The sequence below is a fragment of the Carassius gibelio genome, chromosome A3 (assembly GCF_023724105.1).
Source record: "Carassius gibelio isolate Cgi1373 ecotype wild population from Czech Republic chromosome A3, carGib1.2-hapl.c, whole genome shotgun sequence".
Taxonomy (NCBI): Eukaryota; Metazoa; Chordata; class Actinopteri; order Cypriniformes; family Cyprinidae; genus Carassius; species Carassius gibelio.
In genome coordinates, this window is record NC_068373.1 from 30005088 (window position 1) to 30030051 (window position 24964).

General features: G+C 37.3%; 2 protein-coding genes across 2 annotated transcripts; one reads left to right on the forward strand and one right to left on the reverse strand.

Annotated features, from left to right (window-relative positions):
• The first annotated feature begins 7798 nt into the window (after window positions 1–7798).
• On the forward strand, window positions 7799–14004 carry LOC127942207 (ATP-dependent RNA helicase DDX39A). Its single transcript, XM_052537878.1, has 10 exons — window positions 7799–7965; window positions 8890–9098; window positions 9187–9314; window positions 10671–10947; window positions 11026–11144; window positions 11728–11859; window positions 12075–12184; window positions 13130–13274; window positions 13353–13500; window positions 13783–14004. Exons 2-10 carry the CDS (start codon window positions 8891–8893, stop codon window positions 13797–13799), a joined length of 1284 nt encoding a protein of 427 aa, XP_052393838.1. The 5' UTR covers window positions 7799–7965; window position 8890; the 3' UTR covers window positions 13800–14004.
• Window positions 14005–15738: 1734 nt separating this feature from the next.
• Window positions 15739–23410, reverse strand: LOC127942226 (CCN family member 1-like). Its single transcript, XM_052537901.1, has 5 exons — window positions 23199–23410; window positions 21144–21357; window positions 18480–18884; window positions 17822–18000; window positions 15739–16742 (listed from the first exon to the last, which is right to left on the reverse strand). The coding sequence occupies exons 1-5, from the start codon at window positions 23253–23255 to the stop codon at window positions 16437–16439; spliced, it is 1161 nt and encodes a 386-aa protein (XP_052393861.1). The 5' UTR covers window positions 23256–23410; the 3' UTR covers window positions 15739–16436.
• Between the last annotated feature and the right edge of the window lie 1554 nt (window positions 23411–24964).

Below are 24964 nucleotides of genomic sequence, written 5' to 3' on the forward strand. Positions count from 1 at the left end.
ACTTAATCTCATGCAATCAATGGCTTGCAAATTTTATTTTGACAGGTTGTGGTAAAAACATTGCCGTTTCTGTCAGTCAGTGTATACGATACGAATGAATGACGATAGTTTTATCAAATGAAATGGTAAAATCCTCTCATAGCGCGCTGACGTGCACATGTGTACCATTCACCATGTGTCAAAATAGTGAAGAGCTGAAAACACCACGCGTGCTTCAGTGTGTGTGTGTGTGTGTGTGTGAGTGTGTGTGCGTGGGTGGGTGTTTGTGTGTGTGTGTGTGTGTGTGTGTGTTGTAGAGCACACATTCCCAGAGACGTGTATAACAACACCTTCAGGGCCGCTGCTGGCCAAATGTGTGTCCTGAGCAGGATTGTATTGTTGTGCCCCCCTTCCACAAATGAATAATGAAAAAACATAGGGGTGAAAATAGCACTTTAATCAAATAAAAAACTAAATGAATAAATTGTATTATTTACAAATCACAATTGTAGATCTCGACATTTACCTGTGGCTATAACTTTATTATGAGTCTAATTTATTTTATAGTCTCAAGCATTCAGAAATCATGCAAAAGGAAACTAAGCAGTTTTACTATGACAAAACCATGGTTTACTTTTGTAAGGGTTGTGATATGCATGTTTTTTTTTTTTTTTTTTTTTTTTTTTTGAAGAAATGATAAAGCCTGTGTCATGTATAGCAAAAAAGTGTCCAAAAATGAAAGATTGAGTGAATATTTGAATGAAATGTTTGGTAAGTAGCCTAAACAAGGATTTGATTGTCCTGTAAGAGTAACAGCAGAAATTACATGGCATTTGTAATAACATGTACATAAATTGTTTATTTTGTATTTGCCTACATTATGTATTTTAACAGTTTTATTATTAACCAATCATTATTGCCTCATTATTTTTTATATAATGCATTTTAAGTCATTTAAGTCAAGGCTATTGATGGCTTAGGTCTGTTTTTATAGCAACAAAAAAAAATATTGTAGACTTTTATATTGCAGACCCTAGTCCATATCGAGATTGGATTAAATGCTCTACTTTTGATTTATTCATGAAAAAACATCCGAATTCCGTGACGTTCTGCTTTATTCAGCAAGTTCCATTTCCGCGATTCAATCCCTGTCGCTTTTCAAACACAAACGGGGTGAATTTATGAATGAAAGTGTGAAAGTTCTGACACAAAACGAAGTTGTTACGTATCCTCATGCTTTTTAAAAGTGGGTAACGTATCACGCAGTAGACTACACCACTGTAAAGTTAGTTATTTATCAACACAAAGTCTGTGCTTTCATTAAAGCTTCATTTATTGATAGGCAGCCATATCACCCTGGAGCCCAAGACCGGTTTCCCACTGAAGCTAAGCAGGGTTGAGCTGGTCAGTACCTGGATGGGAGACCTCCTGAGAAAATTAGGTTGCTGCTGGAAGAGGTGCTAGTGAGGCCAGCAGGGGGTGCTCACCCTGTGGTCTGTGTGGGTCCTAGCGCCCCAGTGTAGTGATGGGGACACTATACTGTCAACGAGCACCGTCCTTCGGATGAGACGTTAAACCGAGGTCCTGACTCTCTGTGGTCATTAAAAATCCCAGGATGTCTTTCGAAAAGAGTAGAGGTGTGACCTCAGCATCCTCGCTCAATTCGCCCATTGGCCTCTGACCATCATGGCCTCCTAACAATCCCCATATCTGCTGATTGGCTTCATCACTCGGTCTCCTCTCCACCAGTAAGCTGGTGTGTGGTGGGCGTTCTGGGGCAATATGGCTGCCGTCGCATCATCCAGGTGGATGCTGCACACTGGTGGAGGATGAGGAGATACCCCCTGACTATGTAGGCACTTTGAGTGTGTAGAAAAGCGCTATATAAATGTAAGGAATTATTAATTATTATAGATAATCAATTTTTACCTAACTTTTCCTCTTGACCACATTGGCTGCATGTCGTGAGCGTGGCGGTTCTGCTGCGTGGTGGCTGCTTCGCGTTTTCTGTGTCTTTACACACCAGAATCGTGCCTGACGCGGCACTGCTGTAGGTGACAGAGGGAGACCGCCGAAAGAAAAAGCTCTTGTCTTCATGACAACAATATCTATTACTTCATGTTGAGCATAAATATAAAGCCTACTGATAAAGGACACCGTCAACAGTATTGACGGCAAAATAGATTATGTTTGACAGGTGCAATATTTGAAAATCAAAAATTATGAATTTATTTTTTAAATTAGGGGAGAGCGGGGTCGAAAGAAACGTGGGACGAAAGCCTCTTTCTGCATTTGCATTCCCAGCTATGACGGCATATTCAGCATGCAATCCTGAGAAATATCACGTGATTTCCTCATCGTTTCCCGAAGTTAGGTCCGTAGAACTGTTTTCGAGTACAAAAAGTAAATTATTGAAGCAGTATTTGTTGTTTTTCTTGTTTCATGTGTCACAGTAATGATCAATCTACAGGTTATTTAGTGCTTTAACACATCCTAAAGTTTGCATTTTAAAAAAAATATATATAAAATTAAATCGAGTTTAAATGTCAGGAGTTCCTGTCGGGACGAAACTAACAGTTGTTACTTTTGTGCCGCTACAGTCGCAAAAAGTATTTATTTTGTTCCAGTGCAAGTGAGTTTCTGTGTCTTGCAGCATTTCTTACAAATGTTTATGTCATATTATACCAAAAGAATATGTCTTATTATAATATGTGAATTTGCAGTGTTTCCAGATGTTTTAACGCACATTTTCAATTTATGCATTAAAACAACTGGATGGAAACATAAATAGGCCTACTGTTAAATTGTTTAGTTTTTTTATTATGCTAATGTGATTACATTTTTATATTGTGCATTCTGTAGAATTTTTTTTTTTTTATAAAAATACATTAAAATTGTGAAAATATAATTTAATCATTTTTTTGCAAAGATAAAGGACAAAATATGTTTGCAGTTACATATTCACAAGGTCACTATCAGGTATACTTAAGCAAAATAAGAGTAACAGCAAAAATTCTAGCTTATATTGTTGTTACTTTCGTCCCAACTGATGGGGTCAAAAGTAACAATGTGCAACTTATGTTCAAAGTGAAATTATACTGAAATCTTTCTAAATTTCTACAAAATACCACCTGGTATTGTTAGACCACACTTCTGAGTTACTGGCCACAGCAGAAATATCTCTGTATACAACATTATCTTTTAAAATTATGTTTTTTTTGAAAAATGGTACTTTCGCCTCTGCTCTCCCCTACATTTATGTATGTCAGAGTTCAGAGTGGGTTCGCGAATCATTTGAGTCAGTTCGAGTTCGGAGCGGGATCGCGAATCATTTCAGCCAGTTCGGGAGTTTGGAGCAGGATCGCGAATCATTTGAGTCAGTTCGGGAGTTCAAATCGGGTTCGCGAATCATTTGAGTCAGTTTGGGGATCGAGAATCATTTGAATCAGTTCGGGAGTTCGTAGCGGGAACGCGAATCATTTAAGTCAGTTATTGGGATCGCGAATCATTTGAGTCAGTTTGGGAGTTCGGAGCGGGATCGCGAATCATTTGAGTCAGTTCGGGAGTTCGTAGCGGGTTCGCGAATCATTTGAGTCAGTTTGGGGATCGCAAATCATTTGAATCAGTTCGGGAGTTCATAGCGGGTTCGCGAATCATTTGAGTCAGTTCGGGAGTTCATAGCGGGTTCACGAATCACGAAAGATTCGCGCTAGTAAATTTTCAAATTGGCCATAACCTTTAATTCGTTGCTGCCAACTAGGGTATGCCACCCTGGTATCCGCATTTAAGATTTGTATACATTACAACAGGGTTTTATTATAAGGGTTTTATTTTAAATTTTTTCATTATAAAATGTTATATACTCTAAATACAAGTACTTGATCTTTGGAATCTGATACACCAGACTACATGCACTCATTTACTTTCCAGCACTGTAAACATGATAATTCGGTTTCATGCACATTACTTTAATGCTATGTTGCTTCTAGAAACTTGTACACTGACACAGTGCTTTCAAAAAGTGTCCTTGTGATTGGAGTTCCACACTTATAGTATAGTTGTAACAAAAAAGAATTACAACAAACAAAATACATTTATCATAAGCACAACCTAAAACTTCAAGTACATTTATCTGACATAAACATCATTCATCATTTCTATACAAAAGTCTTTAAGCCATTAAAGGAAACGAAATCAGATTTCCAAGCCCTAGAATGTAAAATGTATTAATGTAACGATCAAACAAACTTCATTATTGAAATTGACTAATTAGCGCCACCCGCTGTTCACATGTGCTGCATTGCACTGACGATGACAGATCTTTCTCAAATTTCTGACAAACTGAGAGAATATATAAAAACTGACATTTACATATAAGTTCCACACAGTTTATTTCGAACAAATCCAGCGGCTAGCTGGCGTTTCTATGATGTGAATGAACTATTGTATGCAGGTTGTCGTGTAAACTTTTAAATCACGTTTAAAACAAACATTTAAACTAAGATACATGTAAGTTTAAAAAAAGAAAGAAAGTAAGATATGAGACTAGTCTCTTTAAAATAAATAAATAAATAAATAAATAAATAAATAAATATATATATATTTATTATATATATATATTATATGATATATATATATATATATATATATATATATATATATATATATATATATATATATATATATATATATATATATATATATATATATATATATATATATATATATATATATATATATATATATCAGTCCCTCCAGAAAAACTTTATTATGTGATCGCGTGATTTAATGCATAATCAGCCAAGGGCCGCATATTTATGCGGAGGTCGCATTTTTTTTTTTTTAAATACGCCGCCCTTTCGCCATAAAATCCCGATTTCAGGAAGCAAAATATGCGGAGGTCGCATGATTTCATAATCATAATAATTTTCGTTGCAAAAAAGTCACATATATCTTAGCAGAAAGTTGAAAAATGTTGCGTTTACTTCACACAAGTAAATCACCATTATATCCCAATGGGAAGCTTATGAAGTGACGTAATTGCGCGACGTGAACATCATCTGTGAAGCCCGCGGTGAAACCAGGGTGAAGGACGCAAATCATTCTCATCTGCCAACAAAAATAAGCGCAAAAGACCGCGCGAAGCAGTTACCCGGTGTGTTACATGACAGTGGGGGCAAATTATTTTGAGAGAGGGATGAGGATGAGAGTGTTAAAGGCTACGCAGTGAGCTTTCATTTTTTTTTTGTCTTTTTCATCAAACCGCAGTTTTTGCAAGTTCCCGCAATTTCATCGCATAAGATTGCAAACATATCCCGCATATTCCATCGCATTTTTTAAGAAAACCTGCTGCATAATCAAGGATTTTTGCCCGCAACAATCACAAAAAAATCCGCGTTTTTCTGGAGGGACTGATATATATATATATATATATATATATGTGTGTGTGTGTGTGTGTGTGTTTTATATATATAAATTTTAATTCTCTGTATGTATGTGCTGTACATGTGGAAGCAGACTTGACATGAGTAAGCATTTTAAGCCACAAACCAAACCCGACAGCTTGAAGGTGAATCACAACATTACAAATGATTGTAAAATAAAACTTACAAAAATATTTCATTTGCAGGGCTTCATGGGAGTTGGCACAGCTATAGAGCTCTTTTGGCACAATTTGCTTGCCTAAACTTTCTCTCTTACAGAAACTAAGTTGAATTAATGGAAAAGAATTTAGAACAGTCTAGAGGAGCTGCTGGTGTTGTTTTGGGGTTCATGGAGGTGGTTTGCTGGTGGGAAACTGGCTGTTGCCCCCTACCTCGGCAGGTCAGGGATCTCCTGCAGCATCCCAGCTCTTGTTCATCTTCTGAAACTCCATCACAACCTAATTCTGACTGCTTTCCTACCTTTTCAGCTGCAGAGTGGTGCTTTGAGTCTGCACAGGAATCTTGGATCTAAAACATCAGCTTCAAAATGAACTCATAAACAATATTTAACTAATATTACTAAAATGAGTCAGGAAAAGCAGTCATTTGCCAAGAAGACTTTAAATGTGACTTTAAATCATGTTTCTATACTTTACCGGGTAACTGTAACTAGCCCAATTAACACATTTTGAAAAGCTGCAAGAATCTAGTTTTCATAATGTTATTTTTTTTTTTTTACTGTTTTTATTACCCTTGTAAACCTTGGCCAAAAACAAACAACAACGAAAAAACATGCATTCTAATTTTGTGTCTAAAAATGTTTAAAATGATATGATGATAAGTTATGATTCAATAGAACTATGCATGTCTGGTTGCTTTCCACATGTCCTTTACAGTCCTTATATGGATCATTTTATTTTTGTCCAATATATTTTATTAAAAAAAGGTACATGTAGTGCAGTGCATCTTATATATCTTTATCTATTTCACATCACCACTTCAACAATAATGTGCCGGAATTATGTGTTACAAAACATTTGAGATTTACAGTTGAGTTGGTCTATGCTTAAAAAATGGGATACATTTGAAAAGTGGGTTAGTTTCCTAGCCACTTTTTGTAAGACACTGTATGTGTATCCTTAGACTATACAAAAATAAAATTATAATAATAATAAAAAATAACAACATCTGATATGGTTTCATGTACAGTTTCCACTTACATCTAAAGTTTGATCTTAAAAACCATGTGATCTAAAGGCATATGTTGAAATAATAAATTATTTGCATATGTATGAATTTCTTAACAAAATATGAATCTTTTTTATTTATGCTCTTGATGTTTCCAGTTGATGGGGGCAGTCATGGCCTGCTGGTTAGAGTCAGACTTGTAAGGTCGCAGGTTCGAGTCTCAGATCTGGCAGGGATTGTAGATGTGGGGAGTGAACAACCAGAAGTCTGACTTTCTAAGCATTAGGCCACGCCTACCCTACCACCATGTTTGATTTGAATCAGTTCCCGAATATGGTGCAACATATCAATCATAATATTACATGGAGTTAAATCTTTCTATTTCTTTCATTCTATTTCTGTTCTTACGACTTAAATTATTTTTAAAGCCTCTCACACTACCATTCTCTATTCTTTTTCTATTCTATCTTCGTTCTCTTTTTATTTATTTATTATATTTAAAAAAATAAAATTGCTCCGTGTTCTGCGTTAAACTACTTTGTGACAGCACTTTCTTATTCTTGCCCTTTAGTTGGTTTTGATTGCTCATTTGTAGGTCCCTTTGGATAAAACCGTCTGCTAAATGACTAAATGTAAGTGTGAGTCAGTTATATTCAATCATAAACTATAATCAAATGTGACTGTACGTTTCAGTCACTTACAGAAGTCTCACCTATAACTCAATTGTGCACAAGATGGGGAGTCCAAAACAGTACCATAGACAGAAACAACATTCGTATGTATTTCAATATCCATGTTGTTTAAACCAAGATATCACCATCCCCTGACCATTATAATGTGACAAATTCATTGAAGTATACCTTATTTAAATATATTCTTACTATATATATATATATATATATATATATATATATATATATATATATATATATATATATATATATATAAATAATAATATATAACAACGCTGGTTATTTGTAGTTTATTTAAAGGTAATGTCAGCACCCTGTTTTTATACAGTCTATGATCACCAATAATTTGGACAGTCACGCTAAATGGAGTCGAGGAGTCGATTTCATTGAACCCAGTGAGTCGACTCAGAAAAGGCTGGACTCGAACACCCCAACGCGAGCGCCCATTCAACGCCCCCACCAGCATCCAATCACGATACGGTTACATTTAAATTGATACGTTCGCAAGCCAATGGGAGTGTGCGTTGAGACAACGCGCGCGAACGTTCTGCCAATGAGAGCGCGCGTTGTTCAGGAGGCTGGATTTCCGTGCGGTAGTATAAACTGACTGAGGCCTGACGCGTGCGGTTTGAGGCAGTATCTGCGTTCGTGTATTCAGTTTTCCTACGCACTATCATCTAAAGGTAATTATAATGTACTTGATGTTTAGATGTAGACCTCTTTCTGTGTAACGTGATATTTCGCGTGATGTTAGATACCGTCGTGTGTTTTGTTCAGCGGGGAAGTTTCGTTTGTGATCGGAGTGTTGTGTCATTGTGCGTGTTAGCTGTGTATGCTAACCGAAGCGCGCGTTTATTTTCTGATAAATAGATTTGAACACGGTTTCGTGCTTATGGCGTTGATAAGTCTCTTGGAATCACAAGCCCGCGTGGAGTTTTATTTGTGCTTTTATTATGATAATTTATTTTTATGTTCGCGTTTGTCCTGATGTTTATGGGTCGCTAAACCCCGGTCTATTGTCAGCGGCGCGTTGGCGACGAAACGTTTGCATTTATTGGTAACGTTAACGCAATAATCCGTGTATTTGCGTAGAACCTTTTTATGTGAGAAGTTCTTGCGTGGACATTTAAGACTTTATTTGATAATTAAGGCCCATTTAAACCCTGTCCAGTAACAAAGCGTAACGTTACCACGGTATTACCGTGTTTCTTTTGTACGTAACGTTACTTTGCTTTATTCAATGTTGAGACGTAGGCTACTTTGCTTTATTCAATATTGAGAAGTAGGCTAACTAGTTACATGTAATTACGTAATTTAATTACTTATTTTTTTAACTGCGTTTATTTAGTGTTTGAGGACCACGTAATTGTCGTTTTCTTTATAAAGTATATAATTGTTCCTTGCTGCCACCAAAGTACTTGGTGTGAAATGGCAGGTTCTTGTAGATTTGTGACAGACACAATCTTCTAGGGTTGTTTGCATGATTTCTTTAATTTCATAGTGTATGTTTTCTGACTGGTGGTCCCTCGTGGCTCCCTCCATTGAAGCATGAGTGCGAGTCCTCTGAAAGTGTGATTTAATTGATCTCCCTCTCCTTTTGTTTCCAGAATGGCTGAGAATGACGTCGACAACGAGCTGCTGGATTATGAAGAGGACGAGGAGCCCCAGGGGGCCCCGGAGAGCGCTGCTCCAGTGGGCAAGAAGGAGGTGAAGGGCTCGTATGTGTCCATCCACAGCTCGGGCTTCAGAGACTTTCTGCTCAAGCCGGAGCTGCTGAGGGCCATCGTTGACTGTGGTTTTGAGCATCCGTCTGAAGGTAAGAGACTCTGAGATGCTGTTTCTTCTAATGTAACGGTTTATCTTGATTAGCATCTTAAGTAAACGTCCCGTATGTGTGTTTTTAGTGCAGCACGAGTGCATCCCGCAGGCCATCCTCGGCATGGATATCCTGTGTCAGGCCAAGTCTGGTATGGGAAAGACCGCTGTGTTTGTGCTCGCTACCCTACAGCAGATCGAGCCGGTGGATGGACAGGTTAGTATATCAGTCTTGGTTTGTGGTGAAACCATAAGAGCTACGTGGGAATAGTTAGGTATTACTTGATGAGAGAAATTAATTCATAATGTAAAAAAACTTGAACAACTATTTCCTTGACATCTAATGTAAACAATTTTTTTTTTAAATGTTAACTTAAAATGACTTATTTTAAAATAAAATGCCTATTAAGATTACGTTTTGTTTCCCTGCATGCCGTGTGATTAGTTAACAGAACCAGGAAAATGTGAAATGTTTAAATGTTTTTTTTTTTTAATTAAACTATGAAAATAAGTGCTTTTGATGAAATTATTTACATTTATGCAACCATTAATCAACGTTAGAACCATGAATGTGTGAATAGTGTTATTTAAATGTAAAATCAACATTTTTATTTAAATGCATCTAAAACGATTAAAATAAAACTTTGATATTGAAGATGAAATGCTTTAAAATCCATACGATTACTAAGATTTAAGTTATTTATCTGTTGTGACAATCACAGTTAAGAAAACTGGAAGTTCAATTTTAACATTTTATAATGTCAAATTGATTTTAATTTGAACTGATTTTCAGTTTAAAACGATCAAAATCAGACTTGGTGATTTAAATCTTTTATTTGTGCATGTCTTGTAAACCTTATAAATAAAACATGTTTTAAAAAACATTTTTAAATGTTGCATTATACTACTATAATGTAACGGCACAATCTAAAATTATGAACCTCTATCTCATGCTACCAATAAACAGAACCATGAATGTTTTGTTAAATTATTGCAATGTTTAAGTCATGATGTAAACTTGCTATAATCTGTTTTGGAAGAAGTATTTAAATTTGCTTGATACAGAATACAAAACTCTATTTCTGTCACCGATGAAGTTTTGGTTCCTTGCGCTATCTCTTTTGGCTTGCTTCGTTGGCTAACATTGTTGATTTGTCTTGACACTATTTGAAGAGAACTGAATTGAGCTGGACAATAATGGACTTTAACTGATGAACTGAATGTTTTGTGTTGTCCTCTTTCATTAGAAATGCATGTCTTTCCAGTTTTATGCTGTGAAGCTGTTTTGACACAATCTGTATTTTATAAAGCGCTATATAATATAGGTGATTTGACTTGATTTTATTACTTAAATAATAGATTCATCTGCAAGTTCATGGTTCTTTGTTGGTTAATGATTGTTATCATTCAAATATTATCTCTAAAATATTGTAACAGTGTTGACAAGTTTATTTTTTACTTTATGACATTGTTGTTGGTGATGGGCTATCAAGCACTGGCATAATTGTTCACAGATCTGTAACATCCCAAACTTGCGTTTGTTGATTGAGTTGACTGTCTTCCCATGATTCAGGTGTCGGTGCTGGTCATGTGTCACACGCGTGAGCTGGCGTTTCAGATCAGTAAGGAGTACGAGCGCTTCTCCAAGTACATGCCCACGGTGAAGGTGGCCGTGTTCTTCGGTGGCATGTCTATAAAGAAGGATGAGGATATCCTGAAGAAGAGCTGCCCTCACATCGTGGTGGGCACGCCGGGTCGAATCCTCGCCCTGGTCCGAAACAAAACCCTCAACCTGAAGAACGTCAAGCACTTCGTTCTGGACGAGTGTGACAAGATGCTGGAGCAGCTGGGTGAGTGTTTGACCAAGAACCGCTCAGAACAGTGTTGAGCCAAGCCTGTGATGCTTAATGTGTGTGTTTGTTTGTCAGATATGAGACGTGACGTTCAGGACATCTTCAGACTGACCCCTCACGAGAAGCAGTGCATGATGTTCAGCGCCACCCTCAGCAAAGAGATTCGACCCGTCTGCCGCAAGTTCATGCAGGACGTGAGTAACAGCCGTTTCTTTTCTCTTTTATAAAGCTTACATATTAGTTGCTCCAGTCATGCAACTTAAACATCATACACTTCATCTACTTTTCAAAATGACATTTCTCATTTTTGTTTAGTTTGTTGCATTTAATGTTAAAAACCACAATTGCTTATACATTAATACACTTCAACACGCAATTTCACATTTTCTTTGAATTTTTATAATACAATAGTTATGCTAGCTGTTAATGTATAACCTAACAATGAGCAACACGTTTGTTCAAGAGGTTAAAGAAAAACTCTGCTTTAAATTAACAAATAAACCACAAAATTCCTCAAATGGAAACCAAATATGAATGAAAACCGTTCCAAATATTGGCAGACTAATATCACTGACAGGGGAAGTGTTATTTTATTATGCTTAAAATAGTACAGTGGTAGTTTTATGGAAATTATCTGACACAGATTAATCAATTGGAGTAAAATTGTCAGGCTGTAATTACAGCTTTATTACCCAGCTGTATAGTACTGATGATTTCTTAATTTTAATCTAAAGCTTGTAAAGCGTTCTGTCTGATGTGTGTGCGGTCTGTTTTCAGCCGATGGAGGTGTTTGTGGACGATGAGACGAAGCTGACTCTTCATGGTCTGCAGCAGTACTACTGCAAACTGAAGGACAGCGAGAAGAACCGCAAACTCTTCGACCTGCTCGACGTGCTGGAGTTCAACCAGGTGAGTTTGGCACTTAACACTCATTTGAGTTTCCAAGACCACTTGCAGATGAGAAATAGAACAAGCATTGTATTTTGTAGAACTAACCTGACCTAATTTACTCCAGTTTCGTTGTGATTTTGCAGTGCATTTGTTCATCTTTCCTTTTTTCCCAGTGGAATATAGTTTGTCAGAAGTGCTTGAGCTCAAACGCATGTTTGACTGTTGTCCTGCAGGTGGTGATATTCGTAAAGTCTGTTCAGCGTTGTGTGGCACTTTCACAGTTACTGGTGGAGCAGAACTTCCCCGCCATCGCCATCCACAGAGGAATGGCTCAGGAAGAGAGGTGCGTGTACTTTAGGCTGAATATACTGTTATGAAATGAAATATCATGACCGTTTAATATTCAGGACATGGTGTCATTGCTGGTTAAAAAAGACATAAATTGGCCAAATCATAATTTTATACAAGTCTAGTGTCTTGCACTGGTTTCTGTGGGAGTTTGGGAATATAATTATCCTGATATAAAAACAATGGAAGTCTACGAGATTAACTAACATAGTCAAAAACAAACATTAGCATTAGTGTTGGCATATATTTTGATTCCCCGGAGTTATTAAAATAGTACCCTTTCTTTGCTAAACCCCTTTGAGCTATTTACTTATTATTATTATTATTTATTTATTTTTATTTTTTTGTCAGTTAATGGAATCATGACATACAAGTGAAATTGTGTGCAAGAAATGTTGTACAAAATGCTTTTAAAATCTCTGACAAATGACATTGTGTATACTGAAAAGCTCTACTTTTTAAAACATAATACTATAATAAATGGTGAATGACATTACCGAAGTAAACGTCTTTACTTGTGTAGACAAAGTTTTAAAACCAGATTATCAAATGTCCGTGGTTAGAGTTCAAACTCAGCCAACAAATAGATACAATCTCCCTTATTATAGTTCAATGGAAATTAATTTTTATCAGTTCAGGGAAACCCAGATTTAGCTACAACCTTAAAGACCCAAAATGCATGAACTTGTATGTCCGTGCAATTCTTTTTTGCCATGTAACTCGCTAAAATTATAAAATTGGCGTTTTCCCATTAAGCGGTTTCCTTTCCAGCAACAGTTCCTGTTATTCCTCATACATTCGTGATGATCTCTTCAGTGTTGTTAACATGATTGTTTAATGCTTATGTCCTTAATCAAATTTTTGGAGCACTTGAACTCTTTCTTCATTTGACCATTGAGTATTTAATGCCCAAAACTGAGAGTCTCTCCTCTGCTTGCAGGTTGTCTCGGTATCAGCAGTTCAAAGACTTTCAGAGGAGGATCCTAGTGGCCACAAATCTTTTCGGGCGAGGAATGGATATTGAGAGGGTCAACATCGCCTTCAACTACGACATGCCGGAGGACTCCGACACGTATCTCCACAGGGTCAGTGTCCATGCGGTCGCCACAAGTGTTTCAGATCTCTGGAGCGCCACATCTCACATGGTCTCGTCTCGTTCTCAGGTGGCTCGTGCGGGTCGCTTCGGCACCAAGGGTTTGGCCATCACGTTTGTGTCAGATGAGACTGACGCAAAGATCCTGAACGATGTGCAGGACCGATTCGAAGTCAACGTGGCAGAGTTACCGGAGGAGATCGACATTTCCACTTACAGTGAGTCTTGAGTCTTGTCTTATTATAACCCTTCAAGCGTTTGAGCATGAAGAAATAAATGATCTGCTTCCAAATTTAATGTAACCTAATCATGATGAATTAATAACAGTAATGTTGGCGGATGCTAATGTAAGGCTAGTTAACTTGATATTATGAGGTTATTAGCGTTGGCTCTAGCGTTGGAGCTGATTTGCCGTGCTTCAGTTTCAAATGTTTGATTCCCATTGGTTTCTTGTAAAATGTTTCAAACCCACAGTGACATCTGTCTCTTTCTCTGTGCAGTTGAACAGTCCAGATGAAGATCTTGACGTTTTTCAGAATCGCAGATATTGGATCACGGTGGGGTGCTGAACCTCTGTTTTTTAAAGCATCCTTTTTACCTCAAACCCACAATTGTTTTTACCGCTTCTCGGAGAACCGGGCGAGTTGTCTGTTTTATGATTTTTGTCCTAAAATCATGTTTTCGTTTTGGGTTTTAATGAGATTAAAACTTTTTATATACTACTCTTGACTGGCTGTGTTTGTCGTCTGGGAAGTGTCATGAAATGTAAGTGGTTTTTGTAATGAATTTCCAAATGCTTTTAGTGAAATGCTTACTCTGAAATCTTTCCAGATATTTGTCTTGTTAAACTCGCAGGCAAGTGTCAACATCTGTAGTTTGAGGAGAACTGATTGAGACTTGTGTGGTTGCAAATTACTGAAATGTCAACCCAAAATAAAAACAAATGCGTTTTCTAATGGGAAATTGACTTTTTTTCTTTCCAAACGAATTCCTCTTATTCATGAAATTAATGTCCAGCAAGTAACTAATTGACTAGATGGCTCTTGACTTCATCTGTATTCACCATATGATGACCGTGAGATGCAACTTTTCACTCAATTTTCACGTTGAAGAATTGCTGCTCTTTGTAGTTGAACAGAAGATCAGTTAGAAATGTTACTTGGCTGATACCTTAGTTAATATCTGAGCTCTTGGTTTTTATTACATTTAAACAATGTATACCAAATTTGACTAGGCATTTAGAATGGTATTACTAATCTGTAGAAAGCTACACCGCAGTATAATGATAAAAATAAAAAAATCGCACACCTTGAATCAACCGTTTTTACAAGCCTATTTGATGTATTTTCTCCTCTTAAAAGAGGTAAAACAAATGAGAGAAACAAGCCCATTTTAGACTAGACCCAATTCAAATATGGTTTTAAGCGGTATGAAAGTGTAGCATGATGAATATGGGATTTCTGAAACATCTAAGTTACTCCTGTTGGCTGCTCAATGTTATTTTCAGAGTATATTATCTACTCAAGACTTTTAAAAGTAGGCCTATGTACAAAATGTTTTTCATAAAGCAAACAAACGTCAGCTATGATTAAAGCAGATTGCTTGAAATAATGCTTGACTGGTAATAAGAGAAAAGTTTAATATTTTTACTTGCTGGACGATAAAACCGGTGAAGAAAATCCCGCAGACACACATCGGAGAGCAGAAAATCGCGCCACGCGGGAAGAAAACACCTATGAAAGGTATGTTTCCTGTTCAACGACTAAATCTGTTTAATTAGCATTGTATGATGCATTTATGATGAAAATAACTAACCTTTGCGAACCATTAGTAAAATTATCGCGCCTCGAACGTTTGAATAAATCACGCCTGTCCAACTGTCGTAAATGACGTCACGCGTAGGCGGTGAAGTAATAACCATAGTAATAACATCCGCTAATTAATCGATTCGACAACGCCATTAGTGTCAGATGCTTATAGTTATTAGTTAATTATCTCAAAACAACAGAACGCTGTTCATTTTTTTTAATCAAGTTTACATGTAGCATGTAATTATCAGTTTATTCAGTCAGCAGCTTTTCACAACTTTCTCCGACTGGCTGCTGTAAAGGACATGGCATCTGAAATGTAAAATGCAAAAAAAAAGCTGTTTTACTCAGTTGAGATTGGGAGCTTGAACTAAACTTAACAAAATATACTAACACAATCATTCAATGACAACATGGCTTTTCTTTCTTTTTTTTTTTTACGCCTGTTCAAACCCTCATTCTTCAGGTCAGATGGTGTGACTTCCGTCAATTCATGCACCAATGCCAGGAAGAAATGGAAACCGCTGCATCATAAAACACAGACACCAGTGCCATTTGCACGAGGCTCATCACGTGGTAGATTACAGACCAGCATTTCAAAGAACCATCCCACCCATTACTTTCAAATTACATGTTTACATCAGATGCTGGTGTTTTAAACATATTTTTATTGCAAACCAAAGGGTTACTGGGTTTCCTTCTGCTCCCAGAAGAAGAAGATTGTAATTAGCGGGGAGCAGAGGAGCCGACATTTTGACGCCAGGGAGCTGCAACACTTGGCAAATATCACTTGGTGAGTTTACAAAGTCATGGGCTCACGAAACCATCAGTCTCAGTGTCAAGTCCAAAAAAAGCGGAGTTGAACCCTGGGTAGCTTACAACGACTTCCCCTTGAGTTTCCCTTAAATTTGCCAGCATTTCTTTGATCGTCAAGGCAAAGCAATCAATGCAAAAGATGTAAAAGTCAGCCCCTGTGAAAGCTGAGAGGTCCCACCATATTTAAGTGTCTAATCAGCGTCCCGCTGAGGCTTTTTTTTTTCTCTCCAAACCTGCTTAATGTCTCATCTAGATCACGCAGGTGCCCCAGAATGCTTCACTGTTCATGGTAAGGACCAGTCAATCAGAAAATCCATTGAATATATTCACGACTGGGACTCATCCCATTCCGGTTCCTTGCGGAAAGCGCATCTACTCTAAGACTCTTGGTAACCCATAACTGGCCTTTTTCCACATGGATCTGCATTATAATAAGGCCTCGGCCTAGCGTCTACTCGGAGTTACACTTCGAAACGCTACTCTATTGGACGGGGAAAGACATGAGAGTGGGTCTTTGGACAAACGAGACGTTAATCCACAAACTTGTGCATGTCACCATAGAGCCAACGTTGGGGCGGGAGCACTGCATCGTTCAGATGGCCACATTCGTCATTGCACTTGCAGGACTGCACAAACATTACAGCCCTCTCGAAGCGCTCTCCATCGGGGCAGGCGAAGAGCACGGGTGCTGTCCGCATGCGCCGGGGTGAGCAGCATCGCCCGTCCAGACACGTCCCGCAGTAGTTGGGCCGATAGAGACGTGTGCTGCGGCAGCCGGCGTAGCGCAGACGCAGAGGCTCAGGAGACTTGTGTGTACGAGAGCACTTCCTCCCCTTCTGTTAAAGAAAAATAAAAGGCTGTTTACGCTCACATCTGCAATGGAAAACAAGTGTGCAGTGGTAGGCTAAGGGGCCATTTACACAACCATTTTCACCATTTCCAACTAAAAATATTTTGGCCGTTGATTTTCATGACCTTGGCATTTTGGAGGCCTAAGAATGCAAACTTCTGAAAATGGCGTTTCAAAGAGCAAGTTTTTGGAAGCAAATTTGCTAATTATGTGTCCTTCAGTATGTGCACAGCGACGCAGTGTTTCTTTACGAAGTGACATCGCCAACTACTGGCCTGGCAAGACAATGCAAAGGTCACTATAAATGTGTGCACCTTTAAAATTGATTCTTGATAATTATTATTTTTAATTTTTATTGTCTAAAATCCCTAAAATCATAAATTTACTAGAGAAGCAAGACTGAAAGACTTTAGTCTTCATAGATTCTGAGTGTATTTAATCTCACTGCACTTGTGGATCTTTTCATGTTGGCGGATACATGTTCTTGTTTTAATCATAAACTCACTTAATTCTGATAATTTTCTAAGGCAAAAATTCTTCTTATGTCATTTTGCATCTCCAGTAAACATGTTCATTTAAGAATGTTTAGACTTTTGTACCAGGAATTCAAGATATTAAGGAATTAGAGCACTTTCTATAGTGAAAGTTTGTCATTTTAATTAAAATATCACATTGCATCCTTTATCTTAACATGTTAACTCCTGTTTCAAGTACTACAGCTAATGTGACTGTTGTTGTTTAAGCTACTTCCATATTCAGAAACACACATAATAAAATAAAATGAAAATAAGCAAAGCTTTAAATGATGTTTAAATAGACATTTTGCTTGCACAATGGGAAATAATGTACTGGGAAATTGTACTAGAAAGAGCCAAAGGCCAAATGATGATTGCAGGGATTTATGGATTTCATTTAATTAATGTTTTTATATTGGCTTGTACCAGTTTGTGCCTGTGCACCAACAGAAACTTTGTTTAGAAGCTGCTCTTTTATTGGTGTAGAATTCTTAAGCTATTTAAGCAAACATAAACAGGATCTTGTGGTGATAATCTCTGAAATGTTTACCTTTATAGGCACATTCACAGAACTACAGGGACGAATGTTGCAGAGTCTGGTTTCCTTCAGCGGTTTGCACTGAGCATTCTCAGTGGTGACCCGAGACGAAACGCCCATCCCGCAGCTGCGTGAACAAGGCGTCCAGCTTGTCGTCTGTGCAACACATCGCCGTCCGGCTTGCTTCCACACTAGGAAGAGCGAGAGAGATGGGGTAAGTTAGTACACAGGCACCATTCACCCAACAGGGAACACTGACGCACAGAGAAAGTGATTTCGGCTGCCTGACAGAGTGTGTGTGGGGCTGGTTCACAAGGATCTCGTGGAAAAGAAGCAGTGGGCTCCTAAACACAGGCACCCACACAGAGGCACATGCAGGAGGAACCGCCACAGCGCACATTGGGACTGCTTGTTATTTGAAGGGCAGCCAAAGGGGGCGTTTACACAGGACTCAGTCTTGCACTTCGCTGTACTATTTTCAATTGTTGATCATTGGTGGTAATGATCATCAGCCTGAGACTAGGTTATTATAGTTAACTGAATAATAAGTTTTCATTTAGTTTATTATAGTAATACTATTGCAATGAACCCCATGTTTGGTGACATGTCAAGTTATAAGAAGTCTAGAAGAAGTCTAGTGGTAATTACGAAACGTGTTGGGGAAACACACCTGGCAGGTGCTTTCGGCTACGCGCTTTGTCCCACTTTCTCTCCAGCTCCATGAGCTCATTGCTGGGGGAGGTTTTGGGCGTGTAGGGGAAGGGCTTTGGTGGGGGTTTCTTGTAGATGTGCAGGTCGGGGAACAGATACGGAGGCGGCTGTGGCCGTCTGAACACTGGCGGGAGGACGGAGGACTCGCTGTGACAGTCCACGCTGAGGCAGCACTGGCCCGGGATCTTGACCAGTCGAGGTGCAGGACAGGACGGAGATGCCAGAGGAATATCAGAGGGGCAAAGGGGCACGCAGCCCACCGCCCCGTCGATACAGGTGCACTGGTGTTTGCAGCCCGCGCGGAAGTTTTCTCCATTCTGATACATGCGGCCATTGTATTCACAAGAACGGCCTTCCAGTTTGCCTGAAGAGACAAAAGAAAGAAAGAGTTTTAGTAATTATGGGGTGTTTTTGTCAGTGTCAAAAAAATTGTTGTCCCAGCTAACAGAAGTTCCTCCAGAATTATTGATAGAACCTTCGTTCAGAAAAACATCATTCACACATTCTTCATGGAATCTTTCTGTTTTTCTGAGACAGTTTAGTTGGTCTTTCAGTTAACATTTTTTTTTTAAATGTTACTTTTTGTTTCAGAATGTTCAGAGAACCTTCAAAAGTAACATTTTCATACCTTCATGGTATCATTAGTAAATTGTTCATGAAACATATAAGTGACCCTGGAGCACAAAAGCAGTCTTAAGTCTCTGGGGTAGGTTTGTAACAATAGCCAGAAACACTGTGTGGGTCAAAATTATAGACTTTTCTTTTATGCCAGAAATCATTAGGATTTAGTTATATGTAATTAGTAATTTTTGATTAGTAATATGCATTGCTAAGAATTAATTTGAACAACTTTAAAGATGATTTTCTCCATATTTAGATATTTTTGCACCCTCAGATTCCAGATTTTATAGTAATAGTTATGTCTCGGCCAAAAATTGTTAGATCCTAACAAACCATACATCATTGGAAAGATTATTTATTATTAAAAATGACATTTAAGACTAGTCATAAGGGTAATTTTTTAATAAATAAAGATTTATACAAATAACTAAGCTTTCCATTGATGTATGGTTTGTTAAGATCAGACAATATTTTGCCGAGATACAACTATTTGACAATCTGGAATCTGAGGCAAAAAAAAATAAGAAAAAAAAAGTCTTAACACTGAGAAACTCAGCTTTAAAGTTGTCCAAAAACAAAAGTTCTTATCAATGCATATTACTAATTAATAAAATGTGTTAATATTTATTTACGGTAGGAAATGTACAAAATATCTTCATGGAACATGATCTTTACTTGATGATTTTTGGCATAAAAGAAAAATCGATCATTTTGACCCATACAATGTATTTTTGGCTCTTGCTACAAATATACCCCAGAGACTCAAGACATTTTTGTTAGCTAAGTCCAAATCAGTATTTTGCCTTGCTTTCCAGTAAAAATATTCCAGTATAAGCATTCTTTAGATGAACTGTGATTCATTTTGACATCTTTTGAATGATTTGCATTGTATTATCAGAGACGACCTGCACAGAGTGACAGTAAGGGGTTAAACAGAGATCGACACTCAATCCTTTGCTGTCATGAGAGGGGCTCTATGTTTAGGGCAGAGGGGAATTTTGACTTGTTTACAATGTCTTTGAGCGTCAGATAGTCTTTGGGTGTGTGTGACGCCCCTTAAAATCCCCCTTTAGTCCAACACAAATAACTGCCTTAATATAGAAACTAGCCCAGTGCACATAATGTGCATGTCTTAATAAAGATAACACCTGAAGCGCAGCGTGACCAAACTACATCAGTTCCTCTTTGTTACCTACATTATTAAGCAGGTTGTCATTCAGTTTATTATTTATGATAATTATTACATATTTTTGAATAGAGTGTTTACTTTATTTTTATTTTTTGTGATAATATATCCTATTGAAGCAGGACTTTTGGGTGGGACATCAAAGGTTTTGTTAATATTTAGTAAAGTTCTGGTACCATTTAGGTTGTCCTTAACCAAACACAACTTATGTAAATACATTTGCATCATAATATTTTATGGTATTGAAAATTTCTCTAAATTAATGAAATGTATGACTTTTTAAAAAATCAAATGAAATCATTTTGCATAATCAATACAATATTTTGTGACATACGCTAATGCAAAATCATTCTGAATATATTCTGATATATGCAAATGACTTTAAATTGATAAATCAAATGCATACATTTGCATTTTCTTTATCATATTGTGATTTATAGGAGAAATAATTGCGATTTAAAAAGTTGTACACTTTTTAAATTAAACACATTTTAAATTAATTTATGCATGCATATATTATGACGTATTTAAATATGTAAAAATGTAATATTTGATTAATTTCATTTGTATTATCGTATATTGTGATATATATATACCAATGATGAATGCTAATGAAAATAAATGGTAATTTTTGAAAATAATTTTATACATACATTTATACATTTATAAATTATACATATATATATATATATATATATATATATATATACACACACACACACACACACACACACACTACAGCAAATCAATTCAAATCTATAAAATAATATTTAAAAGACCCCTAAAATCAAGCCTAGAGTTGTTGTGTTTACTCACCGCGGCAGATTCCATGGAGACTGGTCACATCGTTGCCATAGTTACACTCCAGGCCCTTGTGATGGTCGCAGGGTTTGTTCTCGTGGCAGTCTTGATTGAGCTGGGCGGCACACACCTTACAGCAGCCGCAGCTGTCGGGCACCGCACTGACGCCCGGTGGGCACACGGGCCGCTCCGCCGCACACTTACACACCTCAGGACACCGCGCTCGGACCTGCAGACCACACACAGACAGACGGATCTCAGCGAGGATAAAACCTCTGCATAAACATAATGAGCGTTTCTGAATATTTAAAGGGATAGTAGAACCAAAACAATTATAATAATCTGTCATTATTTACTAACACTCAAGTTCTTCAAAAGAGCTCAAGTGAAGTGACATGACATACAGCCAAGTATGGTGACTCATACTCAGAATTCATGCTCTGGATCCCCATCCAAAGTTCACACACACACACACACAGCAGTGAACACACACCCGGAGCAGTGGGAATCATGTGTGCTGCGGCCCCCGGGGAGCAGTTTGGGGTTCGGTGTCTTGCTCAAGGGCACCTCAGTCGTGGTACTGAACCCACAACCTTAGGGTTAGGAGTCAAACTATCTAACCACTAGGCCACGACTTCCCCATGTTCTGGCAAGATTCATGCGATGTTAATAGAACGTTTGGTCAGTGTTATCTGTCTTTAATAATGTTCTGAAGACTTTAGCACAAATACATTAAACATTGTTCATGGAACGTTTTTCAAAAACATTTTAATTGGACGTTCATCTTGTTTCAAATCTTTGAGAGAACATACCAACTAAAGTTCACATAATGTTTGAAAATGATAAAATGTCTAAGAAATATAAACTTACATCCAGGATATGGTACCAAGCAATACAAAATATTTAATATAATACTACTGAATTGTAAAAAAAAAAAAAAAAAAAAAACTATTGCCATTTTTTATTACTAAATTACTTTTATTCTTTGCCATTTTGTTTCTAAAGAGAATGAATGTACTGATGTGAAATAACACATCGGTATATATATATATATATATATATATATATATAAACAATTTTTTTTATAATAATCATATAACCAAAGAAAAAATATTTTTTAATACATGAATAAAAAATTTGAAAATTCATAACATCCAAACATTCAGAAAAGAGATTTATAGATTCATAGGAATATTAACAAAGTGTTCTTAGAATGTTTGTTGAAAACGTTAAGGGAACATTCCATTTTATAACTTTCAAACATGATGAGAATGTTACTTTTGAACATTCCAAAACAAGGCAATAACAAGAAACATTCCATGAATGAATAACTTTATTAAAGAGCGGGTAACTTGAGAATCTTCCCAGAAGGCTCTTAAGGCTTTCTCGTTAGCAGAGATGAGAAACATTCATCTACACTCCACGATTTCATTTCTCACTGGGAAAGGTCTGTTTCGTCATTCCAAAAGATTTTTGTTTTTCTCCATTAAAGCCAGTTTCCATTGGATCATTTCCGACAGCACTGCACCTGTTTCCCTGGCCTCTCCTTCTCTGTGTGATCTACCCAGCCAAGCTTTCTGAGAATGACCACAGCGCCTGGCATCTTAACTGAGAGGAGACCAGCTCCTGAGTCTCTCGGGACCCATATGTGGATCTGAGCTCGGACATCAAAGCATAACTCGGACCCTCCCTGACCGATTCTGACCGGCGGGGTTAATGGAGCGGGACTGATGTGCTTTGGTTATTTTGAGCTGTGCTTTTCTATTTCTGAACCGCAGCAACAGACTCTCTCAGGTGGGCAAATCATATATATATATATATATATATAATTATATACATATAGACATACATTATATATATATATATATATATATATATATATATATATATATATATATATATATATATATATATATATATATATATATACTAAAATATAAATGAAACAATTTTATTTACATATATTTATACATACAGTTATTTATGCAACTATGCATAATTATATGAACGACTGATATGTTTTGGTCTCATTTTCTTATACACCGTTTACATGGCATTCTAGTGACTTACCGTCGTGCAGATGATCAGTACAAGCACGAGCAGACACAATAAATCCCTCATCTTCATAACAAACCCTTCAGTGTCCACGGAAGATGATTAATTGAAACTGTAACCCGAATAAAGCACTTCTACTCTCACAGACAAGCGGTAATAATCCAGCCAGGCGCGTTTATTCCAGCCGTCTCTGAATCCAGCAGTGAAGTTTTTAACTCTTGTTTTCATTCCGCGCTCTTTATACGACTGAACTGTGATTTATCAGAAGCCCCGCCCCCTCGACCAACCAGAGCGCGGAAGCGCGGCCGGGATTCTAAAATGGGCGTGGTTCTGACGTCGAGGCGGAGTCTTGACGATTCGGGGGCGTGGTCAGTGATGAATGCAGTCATTCATAAAAACAACTTCATTCCAGAGAGGAGCTGCTGTCTGCTGCTTTTAACTTATATCGTAATACAAATATTATGGATGCTTTAAAGTCTCTTTGACACGCATAGCTCTGTCTGCTGTGTGCTTTGTGCAAGGCTAGATAAATATACTCAGCTGTGTGCTGCATTAATAAAGCCACTGCCACAGAAAACAAGCAGAGATTTCCCGTATCAAAACACAGATGGATAGACAGATCAGATGAATTCAACATATTTTCATCAGCTTCATCTATTTGTAAATTAAAAAGCTTTATTGGAACCCTTTATTGAAAAAAAAAACAAGTCATGTTTTCAATCGTTTCCTCAGGAGTGAAAAAGCTCAGCATGACCAACTGGCTGCACATGGAGGAGATGGATGGAGTGATGTGGAAAAAGATGTGGGTGGAGGAGTGTGAGGACCAGATCAAAAACAGGTCTGTGGAAAACAACCGAGAGACGGAGGCCAGAGGTTGGACGGGGAAGACTGAACAGAGGTACAAACAAAGAGAGACAGAAGGAAAGACGTTTAGAAAGTCAATAACAGGAAAGAAAGTGTCCAAAACGCTTCTACATGGGTCGTTTAGTGTCAGTCATCACACACACACATCAAATACATTCAGCAATTACTTCACAAACCTATTAATACCTACAAATACCTGAAATAAATATGATGTAAATACAAATTCATATTTATAAAATAATATATGTGCACATCTCTGACTTATTCTTATGCCATATAATGTATGTATTTTGTTATTTTAATTCTACTTCCATCATTTTCTGCATGCAAAGTAAATTACTTTGTGTATATATAATTTTAATTATAATTCTAAATACTTTTTTTATTTAATTCTCCTTATGTAATGTTTCAAGATAAATATTAAAGTAAGTGTTTTTTTTATTTTATGTGTACTTATTTTATTTTTTAGAGATGTTTATTACTTAGGAAGACATGCTGGAGCTTTAACGAAACAAAGCCCTGATGATCTGAGGTTTATCACACGTCCAGATCACAGCTCAAGACCCCTGTGAAGCCAGATAGTGTTGTAATATGAAGAGGGCTGTCCTGACCGTAAAGAGCCACTGAGGAGCCTTTATTTTGGATGTTGTTTAATAATCTTGCTCCACAACAGCAGAGTCAGACCGAGATAAAGAGAGAGAGGAGGTTTACTGTGTGGGTTATTTTTAACCCAGAACAGGAAGTGTGGTGTTGACTGCCCAAACACACACCTGACACACACCAGAAACAGAGTCACAGAGACAGTCACATGACCTGAGGCGTCACTGACACATAATAAAGTCCCAGATGAAGCTAAAGAAAATTATTGTGTTAAAACACATCTGTCATGTTATTGTGATTTAATCTTTCATGATGCT

Excerpts from the sequence above, each read along its gene's own strand:
- LOC127942226 (XM_052537901.1), bottom strand. The coding sequence starts at position 23,255 with ATGAAGATGAGGGATTTATTGTGTCTGCTCGTGCTTGTACTGATCATC. Across the intron at positions 21,358-23,198 it reads TACTGATCATCTGCACGACG|GTCCGAGCGCGGTGTCCTGA; the intron begins GTAAGTCACTAG and ends TGTGGTCTGCAG. Across the intron at positions 18,885-21,143 it reads TCTCCATGGAATCTGCCGCG|GCAAACTGGAAGGCCGTTCT; the intron begins GTGAGTAAACAC and ends TTGTCTCTTCAG.
- LOC127942207 (XM_052537878.1), top strand. The coding sequence starts at position 8,891 with ATGGCTGAGAATGACGTCGACAACGAGCTGCTGGATTATGAAGAGGAC. Across the intron at positions 9,099-9,186 it reads TTTTGAGCATCCGTCTGAAG|TGCAGCACGAGTGCATCCCG; the intron begins GTAAGAGACTCT and ends GTGTGTTTTTAG. Across the intron at positions 10,948-11,025 it reads CAAGATGCTGGAGCAGCTGG|ATATGAGACGTGACGTTCAG; the intron begins GTGAGTGTTTGA and ends TTTGTTTGTCAG.